We start from the raw sequence: 12,816 nt of genomic DNA, 5'->3' as shown, positions 1-12,816 counted from the left end.
TCTAAGCATATGAGGCAGCTAATTAATGTAATTTGGGGATTTAGTTCAGATTCCTGCCTTTTCCTTCCTGTGAGAAGCGGCGTTGCAAGTGGACTTCTTCAACACACCCTAGAGAAAACAACCGAGTGCTGGTACCAATTAAATATCAGTTCAAAGACTGACTAGAATGAGTTGCCGTTGCCCTTGTGAATATCTAGGTCTCCTGTTATGCTACTTTGTCATGGTTGGTACATCTGAGGCCTCAGCTCCCTTGCGGGGAAACAAGCTGGATTCAGCACAGCAAATTCATGAGCAATGAATTTCAGACTCAAGCTGAGTCGTGGGGGTGGGGAATAGTAATCTCTTCCAAGGCACCACTCTTTATTTTGAGGGTTTACTGGTTTATGTAAAAGTTGGGTTACTTTATATTTCCAAACAAAAGATCCCCGTGTATGTGGTGAAACCATTGTGTATATTTTTGAAGCCAGCCTCACCGTTGGACAGGCGACAAACACTTGGACACTACTAGAGGGGAGCCAATGGCTCATTCTTGGATTTTCTATATTAGTACTTTAGTGGGAAAGAATATTTGGATTAAGCTGCCTCTGGCATGAATATTTTGCCCATACCACAATCAGTTGGAAAAGTTTGTTTTGTTTTGTTTTGTTTTGTTTGTTTAAAGTCTTCCCAATGATTTCCCTGTAAAGACATCCCTGCCTGTTCAAAGTGACTTCTGAATATTTTATGTGTGCTGATGGGTTATCATTACCTATGTATTTCTTATGTTGCCGTTGTTGATGTGATACTTGAAGTTGCATTTTTTAGTGTGTTGATGATTAGTATATTTCAAACACTTTGTCTCCAAGAGACTATTTCACACCCCCCAAGAGACTATTTCTGTATTAGGCAACTAATACATTTAATAATAATATTTGGCTTCCCCCCCCCAGGCTAACCTCTGCTTCGTGGATATCGATAACCACTTTATTGAGTTACCAGAGGAACTTCCTCAGTTTCCCAACAAGCCGGATTTCATCCAGGAAATCTCCGAAGTTCTGCTTCAGTTTGGAATTCCCCTTGAGGGCACTCTCCATTGTAGCGAGAGTGCCACCAAGTTTAAGAACCTAGTCCTCAATGACTTGGCCAATGACAAAAAAAATGGGAACATACCAAGCAACACCATCAACATGTATGAGTTGCTCAAGGGCAATGAGACTATTGCTCGCCTCCACGCTTTGGCAAAGAGAACAGGGGTGACAATGGATAAAATGAGCATCAACATTCCTCTGGAAGAGAAGGAAAGGAATGTTAAGCTCCAGTGTGAAGATGGGGAGCTGAGGGACTACAAACTGAACGTTCAGCTACGAGAGGTCTTCGCCAACCGCTTCACGCAGATGTTTTCTGACTATGATGCTTTCGTCATTCAAGCAGCGCAAGACAGGGAATCGTGGCTGACCAACAGGGAACAGATGCAAAACTTTGACAAAGTAAAAGCAGCCAAATATTTTCCTTGTAACAATCAATTTGGTTGCTTTGCCTTTTGAAGGCGCGGAGCTCACTGGTAGAGCACACAATCTTATTTGCAGCACCCTAAGTTCAGTCTCCTATCTCCAGTTTAAATACTTTTTGAATTAGAGAATACTGAGTTAGAGTGGCCAAATAGTTTGGCATTAAGGCAGTTTCATGTCGATAGTTATATATTTAGATTCTCTTCCCATTCAAAGAGCAAAAGCTCTTTTCAAATTTGGGCACCACAAATTGCTTAGCAAGTGTAAATGGAGATGGCTGTTATTTAGGTCAGGGGTGAGGAACCTATGGCTTTCCAGATGTTGTTGGGCTCTGTTAACATCCAGACTCCCATCCATTCCTACATGGCCAGTTGTCAGGGGTGATGGGAGCTGTGGAAAAGCAGGTCCCCTCACCCATGATTTAGATGCAGCCTGGTTTTGTCTAGGCCTTGTTAGGTGACTGGTTTATTTTTCTTACTAGAAAATACTTAAGCTGCATGTTGAGTAAGAGGAGGAGTACTTGAGGAGGCAGCTGATGAAATAACTTCTCAAATTGATCCAAAATGATGCTGACATGGATTTTTCTCTTTTTTGAACCGTAGATTTGGTGTAGAAAATTTATCAGAATCTTGTGGAATTTCTTTATTGCCAGTAATGGCAAAGGTGTCCTTCCTTTGTTCAAAAATATATATATTTATGGAGTAGTCTTTGTGACCAAGTCACAAAGTGACTTGGGTGAGATATTTGGCCCTGGGTGTCTATCCTGAAAAAAGTGCCTCTCAGCCAACTATGGTAACCAATCTGTGTAATAAGAGTGAAAAGTAGCAAATAGGAACACTAGACTGGTGAGACATTTTGGATTGGAGATATTGGTGCAATAATGTTTTTTATTTTCTTACCTCTGACACTGGTTTGTTGTGTCACATTAAACCATAGTTTAAAACTAACTATGGTTAAATGTGAACAAGTTCTCATGATGCTCCTCCCTCTCCTGTTCAGGCTGCTGCACTGCAGACGAACAGACCATGGTCTGGCTTGTGTCCTTTGAACTTGGGCTTATGAATTGTTTGCTCCAAAGAATCTTGAGTATTAAGACGAGAGCAGATCTTGGTGACTGCTTGTAGCTTTATGGGAGGAAACAAACCACAAGTCTGGGTTTGGATGACATTGTAAGCCAGACTGCAGGCTCTTTCATTTGTAGTGCAGCTTGAGCAGGGGAGGAGTGCTACAGAACTGCCTGAGCTCACTGGCATTAAACCATAGTTTCTTTTCAATTTGGTTTAGTGTGACGTGCCAACTAGGTCACTGTTGGCTATTGGGCTATGCATGCTCCCTGTGAAAGTATGCTTAGGACAGAATCGGACAATTACTGAAATGGAAAACGAGTGTACTGCAAGGTGTAACTTTTTCTTTTGGGTTCCCTCAACTCTAGGCTTCATTTCTCTCTGACCAACCTGAGCCTTACCTCCCATTCCTCTCACACTTCATTGAAACTCAGATGTTTGCAACATTCATCGACAATAAAATTATGTCCCATTGGGAAGAAAAAGACCCATTTTTGCGAGTGTTTGATTCCCGAATCGAGAAGATAAGGCTGTATAATGTCCGGGTTCCTTCGCTAAGAACGTCTACATATCAGAAGTGCAACACACTGAAAGAAGCAGGTATGTACAGGTCTATCAGTTGTCAGTGTACAAGCTTCAAAAGAGAGAGAGAGAAAGAGAGGGAGAGAGAGAGAGAGGGAGAAAGAAAGAAAGAAAGAAAGAAAGAAAGAAAGAAAGAAAGAAAGAAAGAAAGATACTAGCTACTCAGAAGTTGTATTTTACCCTATTTGATTTAGTTAATTCATTTGCTTTAATTTACATCCCTCCTTTGAGTCCCCTTCACCACCTTTGAGGCACCTTACAGTGCAGTAAAACAAAAAGGAGCAATGCAAAACACCTCAAGAAAAACAAAGCATTAAATTGGGTTAGTACAATCAGAGTTCATGGAAACCAGCAGGAGAATCAGAATTAAAAATCTAACTTGCCAGCCCACCCCCTAAAACCTTCTACAATAAAAAATGTTGACTGGATCCATTTAGAATGTAAAAGTCCCCGTGGAGGGATTTAGCTGTGCAGTTCTTTTTTACCTGTGAAAGCTATTCTACTGTCACTGAAGGTATTTATTGCAGCTGGCTAGATATGATCTGTCAAACTGTGTTGTTTTTCCATTTTCTTTTATGTTTAGAAATGAAACACTGGGATTTAAATAGCCAAACAAAAAAGTTTAATTTGTGTTTGAAACCATTTTAAATTTTCAGGTCTGCTTTTTCTTCGGAGGCTAGTTTCGGTTGATATGGTGGCACCAGAACCTCATGCGCTTCAAGTTGATAGTAGTATCAAGTTTCCTTCTGATCTCTTAACCCCACAGATCTGAATCCAACACCCAGTGTTTGTTTGACTAACACACAGGCATGGAATCTTGTGTTCCTTCACCTCCAGCGTTTTGCTCCAGTTGTTCACCAAGGAACAGAGTTGGTTTTGAATAAGGACATACTGATATTTCAGCCCATGTTTTGAGAAGCAGCTTCCCTCATTCCCATTTAGCAATGATGACTCAAGCGATATGCTGTTGGTGAACATTTTTTTTAGGAGTCCCTAATAGTAAGCATGGTCCTGTCTACTAATGGCCTCTGTTCTTGCCATAGCTGTCAACTTTTCCCTTTACTTGTGAGGAATCCTATTCGGAATAAGGGAATTTCCCTTAAAAAAGGGAAAAGTTGACAGCTATGGTTCTTGCCTCACCTATATAGACTGACCACAACTTACCTCAGGTGTGCTGGCTCCAGAGATAGATCCTGCCTGTGGAATAAAAGCTCCTTGGTTTCAGTTAACTAAAAAAGAAATTGTTTGTGTGTTAATTGCTATTTTCAGCTCAGGCCATTGAACAGCGGCTGACGAAGATTGATCACACTGCAATCCATCCTCATTTGCTTGATATGAAGATAGGCCAAGGCAAATATGAACAGGGCTTCTTCCCTAAGCTTCAGCCAGACGTGCTGGCAGCTGGGCCAACCAACAACAAGTAAGCTTTTGCAGCTGTAATAACCCCTTGGAATGCATGGGAATAGTTCTTTCAGTGTAGTCTCTAGGCTGCTTTGCCACTTTAGGATTCCATTCCCTCAGTCACTGAAAAAACCCCAGCGATACCTAGATATGAGCTTGTCCCTTCCCATTGGCAGCATTACTCCAGCTGTTTTGGGCCTACAATTCCCATCATCCCTGACCACTGGTCCTCTTAGCTAGGGATGATGGGAGTTGTAGTGCCAAAACAGCTGCAGGGCCAAGTTTGGCCATCATTGCGTAGCGTACCTTCTATGAGGCTTTCTAGTAGCTTCAGGTGCTGCAGCCTATGCCAAATCACTTTGAGGATATATTGCAGAAGCCTTGTGTTAAACTCACTGGTTAGCTATAGATGACCAGAGATTTCATATAGCTAAGTTCTATGTGGGTGAGTGAGTAGACTGGCTGCAGTGGAAGAGAAACTCCTCCAGCCTCAGCCTGAATGGAAATGCAGGGTAGCTGTAAAAACCACCTTTTAACCAAGTAGGTTAGCAGAGAAGGGACAAAGTTCAGGTATGGGGCTTCTCTTCCTCTGTGGAAACACAAGCTTTTATAGCATCTTAGCACACTAGGAAAAAAAAATTACAATTTACATGCTAGTTGCTATGGGCTTATTTACAAGGCTATATTATTCCAGTACTTTATCATCTGCACTGACGCTTCCTGTTATCCCCTGGACATTGTATTTTGTTCTTGCCAGTTACAAGCTTTGTATTTGGAGCTGAACTATAAGTATTTAACCTGTTACGAAATGTTGATTTTTCGAGTTCCAATCAGAGTCTCCAGATTCTCTTTTTCTGGTAACAAAAGGAGTTATAATCAAGCAGGAGCAGACATCTTCATTGGGTTTTCTTTGATTGATTTTAAACTGCAGGTTAACTTGGAGGGAATCAGAACACGTATGCTGTGAAATCAAAGTAATTAAATAAGCTCTCTAATACACTAATCTCCACTGATTATCCTGTAATTCTTTGTAATTACTTACAAAGGAGCATAATGCGTCACATGTATTGGTTTGGTAGAGCAACCAGCAAAATGAGCACAAGAGCCGTTTACATCTCTGAACGTTTTTGCAGATGGAGTAAGAAACCCTGGATTTTTATCTTTAGCAGTGTCCTCTATACTGTACATGAGGGAGAATGATTTTGATACTGGCACCCCAATTGTGGAGCACCCTTCCCTTGCAGGTTTCATGGGCACTGATCCTGTTGGGCCTCAGCACCAGTTAAAAACGTGCTTGTTTGCCCAGGCCTTTTGCTGAATTATTACTGATGAAGATGCCCTGACTGATTTGTTGTATTGAGGTTATATTAGTATTTTTATATAGCATGGTTTTATTGGGTGGTATTCAACCAGGTTTTATGTTGAGTAGACCCATTGAAGCTAATGGGCCTAACTTAGTCATGTTCATTAATTTCAGTGGTCTGCTCTGAGAAAAACCTAATTGAATTCCACCCATTATGTTTTATGCCTTTTGTTTATTATATTGTATCCTGCCTTGGCCTTGGATTTAATGAAGAGTGTGATGTTTGGGGTATGTTCATTGCAGTGTAGGAAAGTGTGGGGAAGGGGGAGTCAATGCAGGGAAAAGTTCCTGCCCTCTTTTTCTTTTAAGGAAACCAGGAAGGGGCACATTCCAGTATGAAGATTTGGTAGTATTGACTTGCTGCCCTGGAAGAAAACTTGTTTCTCCTTACCAGGCATCTATAACAACGTCAGAGCACTAGTATTTGTAACACTTATGATCTCAGCTGACTTTGGCTTTTGTAAATGTGTTTAAATGTAGACATTCTCTAAGAAGGCCCTTAGAAGAGCTGAGATCCAGTGTGGCCTGGTGGGTCTGTGAGCTTACGGTAGGTATTCTCCTGCAGCTGGACAGGGGAATACCTAAGACAAACCCTTTCCCACCTAGTTGGCCTCTGGAAGTCTCTTCCAGTTGGAATTCATTTAATTGTTCAGAAACAGATGAGAGTGGGGGCGTCCAATGCTGGCATCCAGCAAAATGTGGGCATGAACAAGTGGGCGTGTTCAGGGTAGGAGAGGCTGAGTCAGTGCAAAGAGAAACTGAGCAGGAAGACCAAAGAGTCTCCCATGTGCTGTGGATTTTTGAGAGGATATTTAGTGAGACTTTCCATGGGCATCATAGGAGACTCTGGTTGGGCACACAATCATTTGTAAATGCCACATTGGCAACCCCTGACCTAGCCAGTGAAGAGTAACTTGGAATGTCTCCATGGCATCCTCTCTTTTCTTCATTTTCTCTCTGTCACCATCTGTCTAGTTCATGGGTTGGTAACCTAAGGCCCAGGGGCCGGATCCGGCCTGCGGACGGTCCAGGAATCAGCATGTTTTTACATGAGTAGAATGTGTCTTTTTATTTAAAATGCATCTCTGGGTTATTTGTGGGGCATAGGAATTCATTCATTTCCTCTCCAAAATATAGTCTGGCCCCCCACAAGGTCTGAGGGACAGTGGACCAGCCCCCTGCTGAAAAGGTTTGCTGACCCCTGCTGTAGTTTGTAATGGGCCCTTTTGGAGTCATGAGGCTTGTATTAGAATATTAAAAAAATAAATGGGTCTAAGTTAATCATGTCCATTACATTCAATGAGTCTGCTCTTGAGCTAGTACCTGTGCTAACCTTTTCCCCCTCCAGAGTTGGCATGTAATGGTTTCTTACAACTCTTTCTTTCTTTCTTTCTTTCTTTCTTTCTTTCTTTCTTTCTTTCAACCTCAGTCGGTGGGTGAGTCGAAGCGCTACAGCACAGCGCAGGAAAGATCGCCTCCGGCAACATTCAGAACACATTGGTTTGGACAATGACTTACGAGAGGTAAGTGCTGTGGTTAATAGCAGAGACACCCAATACTTGTTATCCATTTAGGCTTTGGCTGCATTAGCTTTGTCAAAACTTAAGAGCAAGACCTCCTCCACATATAGCATGTACGTCTCCCCACACCAAAGAAAAAAATCTGGGATAGGAGCAGATAACAGGGTCCAGGTTCCTGGAAAAAAGAATTACAGGGCCTCCTTAGCGGAGGTTCAGTTCAAAATCTGAGATCCCATCTTCCAGCCATCTCTATCTAGAAAGAATTGTCCTCTCCCCACACACGGCCCCCGCAAGCCTGACATGTAGACTGGCTTCCTTTCTTGCTTCCCCAAGGATCTGTTCTCTCAAATCAGAAATCATTGCTCTCAGCCGGTTGTATTTTGAGATTATTGTTAGCCTCTTCCTATGGTTGCACTCCCTTGCTCTTCCAAAGTGCAGGGAAGAAGAAGGAATGCTTCTGGGAATGGGAGATGATAGGGATTTAATTCCCAGGAGGAACTTGCTTTAATGTCCTCCCTTATCCCATAAGATCGCTAAATCCATTCAATTTAACAAAAGGCTCAGTTTTCAGAAAGGATTACAGACCCCCGCTGATCCGCTTGTCCAGTGTGCTGAACATCAAAGCAACTCCTGAATTATGCATTTAAATGAATGCTAAGCTAAGCTTCCATCGACTTAATTATGGCTTCTAGTTGTACTGAGGGCCCCGTGTGCATATAAGGCTCCTCAAGCTGCCTCTAGTTGGCAGAGCCCCATAAGCGCATGGAAGTCTTCTTCTCATCGATAACAGTCCTTGGGTAAGTTGTCCTTGGGCATGCAAGGCAGTCTTATGGGACTTTGAGGGGGTCTCTCCTTTTGAGCTGTGCATGATGAGCTTCTGATTCCACATCCAGTTCTGTAGACAGGAGGAATGCTTGACATGAAAGGGCACTCCCTTCCTGTGCAGAGTTATAAACGCGTAGAACTCTATCAGGGTGGAAGTGAGTTATGGGCAAAGGGGGGGGTACCATCAAAAGTGTCAAACTGCATTATATGTACTGATTGTGACATTGCGGCTGTGTGTGTTTTCCCCCAACCATGTTCCGCATCACTGACTGGTGGTGGTGTGGAAACACACAGCCTGGTGACATGACAGTGTAGGAAAAATCTTCCTGCAAGTTGTGGGTGAGACCTAGCAGGCCTAGGTTGCCCGCAATGAGTGGCTCTGCCCTCAGAGCCCCAGATTGCAGTTCTTTTCTGCCTTATACTTAGCCGTTGACTTACAAATAAATCTTTCCTGGAGATTAAGTGCTTGAGCAAAACAAGCACGTTTTGCTTTGGTTTCATCCCAGCAACCTGTGTGCGAGTGGCATGCTGCTTAGCCTTTTAAATGGGAGCGTGCTAGATTTATAGCTGCACCTGAAGGTTAGGGATTCCTGCGTGGCTTGTTAAAACACCATACGTCTTTGTCTTATTCCTATTTAGCTTTTTTTTTGCCCATTTGAAACAAGCAGGAACAACACAGGGTTTTCGCGAGGACGAAAGTCATTGTGCTTCTTTGTTTTTAGTTACCTTTTTATTCTTAAGGCCATTTGGTCCTTGCAACATTGCTGAATTCTGCATCCACTTCAGTGAGTGCAGTTTTAGGGAGGGCGAGAAACCCTGCATTTTATACATACCCAAATGTGAAAGCTTATTCTGCTGAAACAAAAGGAATGTGTTATTTGTGAGCGTTGATGCTATCGAATGTGACGGCTCAGAAGCATTTCCTTGTGACGTTTTATATGAATTGCTTCCATGCTTTTTAATTTCTTCATCCCTTTACTGTATTTACTCTTTCTTTCTGTTTTTGCTTTGACTCTTATGCATGCATGTTCTGCCGCCTCCTTTTTCTCCATCTGCTGCTTCTGCCATTCGTTACATCCACCTTCCTCTTAGCCATTGGAGGAGTTCTTGATCCATCAGAACTCACTGGCATTCTGGGAGTGGGATCAGGGCCCACCTCCTCCTGCACGACCACCTAAAAAATCATTCTCTGAATGTTGTCTGGTATGTTTAATTTAATTTTGCCCAGAGCTGCTTTCCTTCTCACGCTAACCCCTGCTTTTTTGGGTAGAATTCTATGCACCCCTCTATAGCAGTCCATAAAGCGTGGTTCTGATCAGGCAGATGATTCTCACAGTGCTACAGGGCCCTGCCTTGTGTTGGTTTTACAACAGGAGGCCTAAGAAAGATGTTCAAGTTCAGCCTCTCATTTTCCAGAACAGCTTGTTGGGCAGGCAAAAAAATTGAGATGCGTGGCCAGTCAAGTCCCAGCAAACGCAGAGCTAGTTCTTTATCCTGATTGCAAGCCACCTTGACAGTATTAATATGGGAAAGACCAAAGCCATATAGGTGGTCATTTTCTGCTACATATCTGGCTGGAACCACACTTTAAAAGATGACTACCACCTTTCCTTGTCCTAATCCTCACCCTTTTCTCTAGCTTGTCGCTACGTTCTCTCCACTGTTATTTTTCCAAAGCAGTTGCTGTTTGATCCTTGCACAGTCACTTTATTTTGAAAAAAAAATAAATACTTAAAATGGTTGTTGCAGAACCTTGCTCAGGGTTGTGAGCATTCTGATCTTCCCTCTTTGCATTTCTCCTTTGCATCTCTGCCATCAGGGGTGCAAAGGAAAAGGGGCAGAGGATCATCAAGAGCTTTTTCAAAGCCATCCTGCTCTTCTTCTTTGTGCCTCCAACGCAGGCATCCCTAAACTCAGCCCTCCAGATGTTTTGGGACTACAACTCCCATCACCCCTAGCTAACAGTGGTCAGGGATGATGGGAATTGTAGTCCCAAAACAGCTGGAGGGCTGAGTTTGGAGATGCCTGCTCCAATGTCATAGGTGCAAGGTAGAAGTGTGGAGAGGATCGCAAATCCCTTTCCCCCAAAAGGATTCAGGCAGAAGCCTTACTGTGCTCCCCCTTTCATCCTCCAATGATCAGGGGTGTCAGATGTGTCCCAAGAATATGAGGGTGCATCTCTCCCACCCCCCAGTATGGCCAGCCCTGCATTTCATCAGGCTGAAGCAGTGCATTTTAGCAGATCTGGGGGTACAGTTGAACAGCAGTAATATCTAGGATATCTTGTAATATCTTGTGTGTGTGAAGATGTGGCCTTTCTGCTTCAGGCACCAAAATATATTTGGTAGTCTGTTGCATTCGACTCCACTAACAGGCAGAAAACAAATGTGAGCTGTGTAGCCAGTTTGACAGCCCATGCAGTTCAACTGCAGGCTATCTTTCTCTCCCTACCTGTGTATAAGGCTGATGCCTACTGAAAACCATCTACACAAAACTTACTTTTTGTGCAGGTATTATTTCCACCTCTCTGACCTCTCACTTCCACCTTCTTGACGTTTGAGGGGGTGGGGGGGATGACCTTTGCCCCACATATTATTTTTTGTTTTATTTTTTAGTGCAGAGTTACTTTGTCGATTAAGGAGGGCAGAGGTGTTTGTGCTGTGTTTTTTGTGTTCATTCTAGTTGTTTTTTAATTATCATTGGATTAGAAGTACATGCAAGAAGCAAGGACCTTGGGGAAAAATCTGAGGCAGCCCAAACTCTCCGATCTTTCTCCTGCTGTCATTGCTCAAACAAACTGGAAATTCGTAGAAGGTTTACTCAAAGAATGTCGAATGAAGGTAAGTATTTTGAGCGTGTGTGTGTGTGTGGTAAAAATGTGGTTTGCTGAAAAAAAGACATCTGTGTTGCGAGGCGTGGTTCCACTCCCCTCATTCAAACCCTTCACTGTGGAGTGGCAGCATTGCCCTAAAAGAATGCCCAAATTCTTGCAAGTGTACTATAGTTTCCTGTCAAAATGTGGGGGAATATGGCTGTTTTTTATGGTTTACTTACTATGAATGGGATAGGAAGTGGTTTGCATGTAGAGGACTAGTATTTTCCCCTCTTGTGTTAGACTGCAGAGGATTATCCCTTGGGAGAGTCTACAAATCTGATCATCTCACTGGTTCTGCACATACTAAGAGGGAGTCCTGCTTTGTAGCTTATTTCACATAACGATTCAACCAGCCTCAGTGAGGTTCACATCACTAGAAATTAAAGCAAAGCATGATAGATTATCCAGTTGCTGTTTCGCTGCTTTTTGTTTATTAAGATGATTCTAAAGCACCTTTTGCCAAACTTGGGCCACTTGCAAAACCTGAAAATAGATCACAGGAAGAAAGGCAATAAAGCAACAGACAGCAATTAAAATCAGCATAAAAATCAGCTCAGTGGATTCCTTGGGCGGCTACTATGTTGAGTTTCCATGCTTTGCGTAATGATGCTTGTAAATCCCTTGCTTGTTTGCAGACTAAACGTATGCTGGTAGAGAAGATGGGCCATGAAGCTGTTGAGCTTGGACATGGAGAGGCCAACATTACGGGTCTGGAAGAGAATACGCTCATCGCTAGCCTTTGTGACTTGCTGGAAAGAATTTGGAGTCATGGACTACTGGTCAAACAGGTCAGTGATTTGGAAGACACAAAGACCCTCAGCTGCTATACTATTTCATACCCCCTTTTAGGACTAAGCTGTCACTCATCTTAGAGTGCTTCTGGGAGCGTATGATGTTCGCCTTACACTGCTAGACAATTGATTCACCTAGCCCAGGACTGTTGTCTGCTCTGTCAGTGGGTTGCTGGAGCCTCAAGCAGTTACCTGCTTTAGCCCTGATACCTTGTGACTGGATGAAACCATGCATGTTGTTGCATGGAACCATCTCAGTAAAGGAGTCTTGAATCCTGAGTCAGACCACTGGCCACCTAGGTCCATATTGTCTACAAAGATTGACAGTATATTTCATCCTCTCGATCGGAAATGGTTGACCTGCACCTATCAGTAAAATATTACATCTTTGGAGGCAGCTGTAAGGTGCTTGTTAGTGCTAGTGCTGTTTTCATACCCACAGCAAGCTTATTAAAGCATTTTGGTCTTTAGTATCTAATGGAATTCAGACATTTTATTTATTTGCCAAGGTTTCAGGTAGATGCCTTCCCCAGCCCCTGCTACCTAAGATCATTTTAAATGCAGATACTGAGAGCTGAACATAGAATCTCTTTTTATGCAAAATGCGCTTACCCACCGAGAGCTATGTCTCTTGATTGGTATGGGTTTGGGGCTTTTTCCTACATGGGAGTGCACTCTTTAGGAAAAGCATCATGCGCAAAGCAGCCCTTGCACCTTTGTAGCATGGGTATTGGTGAGTTTGTGATGCAATATAAGGAATATAAGTACTTACACGTGCAGCTCTAACTTTGTGGATTGGATGAATGGGTTGAAATATAGGGACCCTGAGAGTCATCTAGTCCAACCCCCTACAATGCAGGAATCTCAACTAGATCATACGTATAGAATCATAATCAGTCAAGTCAATC

General features: G+C 42.9%; 1 protein-coding gene across 6 annotated transcripts in view; it reads left to right on the top strand.

The window, feature by feature from the left end:
- Window positions 1-12,816, top strand: part of DENND5B (DENN domain containing 5B) — a 94,971-nt gene that overhangs the window by 62,383 nt on the left and 19,772 nt on the right. For 2 of the 6 annotated variants that reach the window (XM_081878785.1, XM_081878786.1), the window contains 8 exons: window positions 930-1,466; window positions 2,920-3,151; window positions 3,790-3,861; window positions 4,403-4,553; window positions 7,327-7,420; window positions 9,335-9,445; window positions 10,951-11,082; window positions 11,753-11,905. In XM_081878785.1, the coding sequence (XP_081734911.1) occupies window positions 930-1,466; window positions 2,920-3,151; window positions 3,790-3,861; window positions 4,403-4,553; window positions 7,327-7,420; window positions 9,335-9,445; window positions 10,951-11,082; window positions 11,753-11,905 (1,482 nt within the window). The remainder of the gene's footprint in view (window positions 1-929; window positions 1,467-2,919; window positions 3,152-3,789; window positions 3,862-4,402; window positions 4,554-7,326; window positions 7,421-9,334; window positions 9,446-10,950; window positions 11,083-11,752; window positions 11,906-12,816) is intronic. The other 4 variants (XM_081878789.1, XM_081878790.1, XM_081878788.1 and 1 more) reach the window with 3 other exon arrangements.

Source organism: Podarcis erhardii, assembly GCF_964252035.2.
Source record: "Podarcis erhardii genome assembly, chromosome: 10".
NCBI classification, from domain to species: Eukaryota; Metazoa; Chordata; class Lepidosauria; order Squamata; family Lacertidae; genus Podarcis; species Podarcis erhardii.
This window is presented reverse-complemented; position numbering and strand designations above follow the sequence as displayed.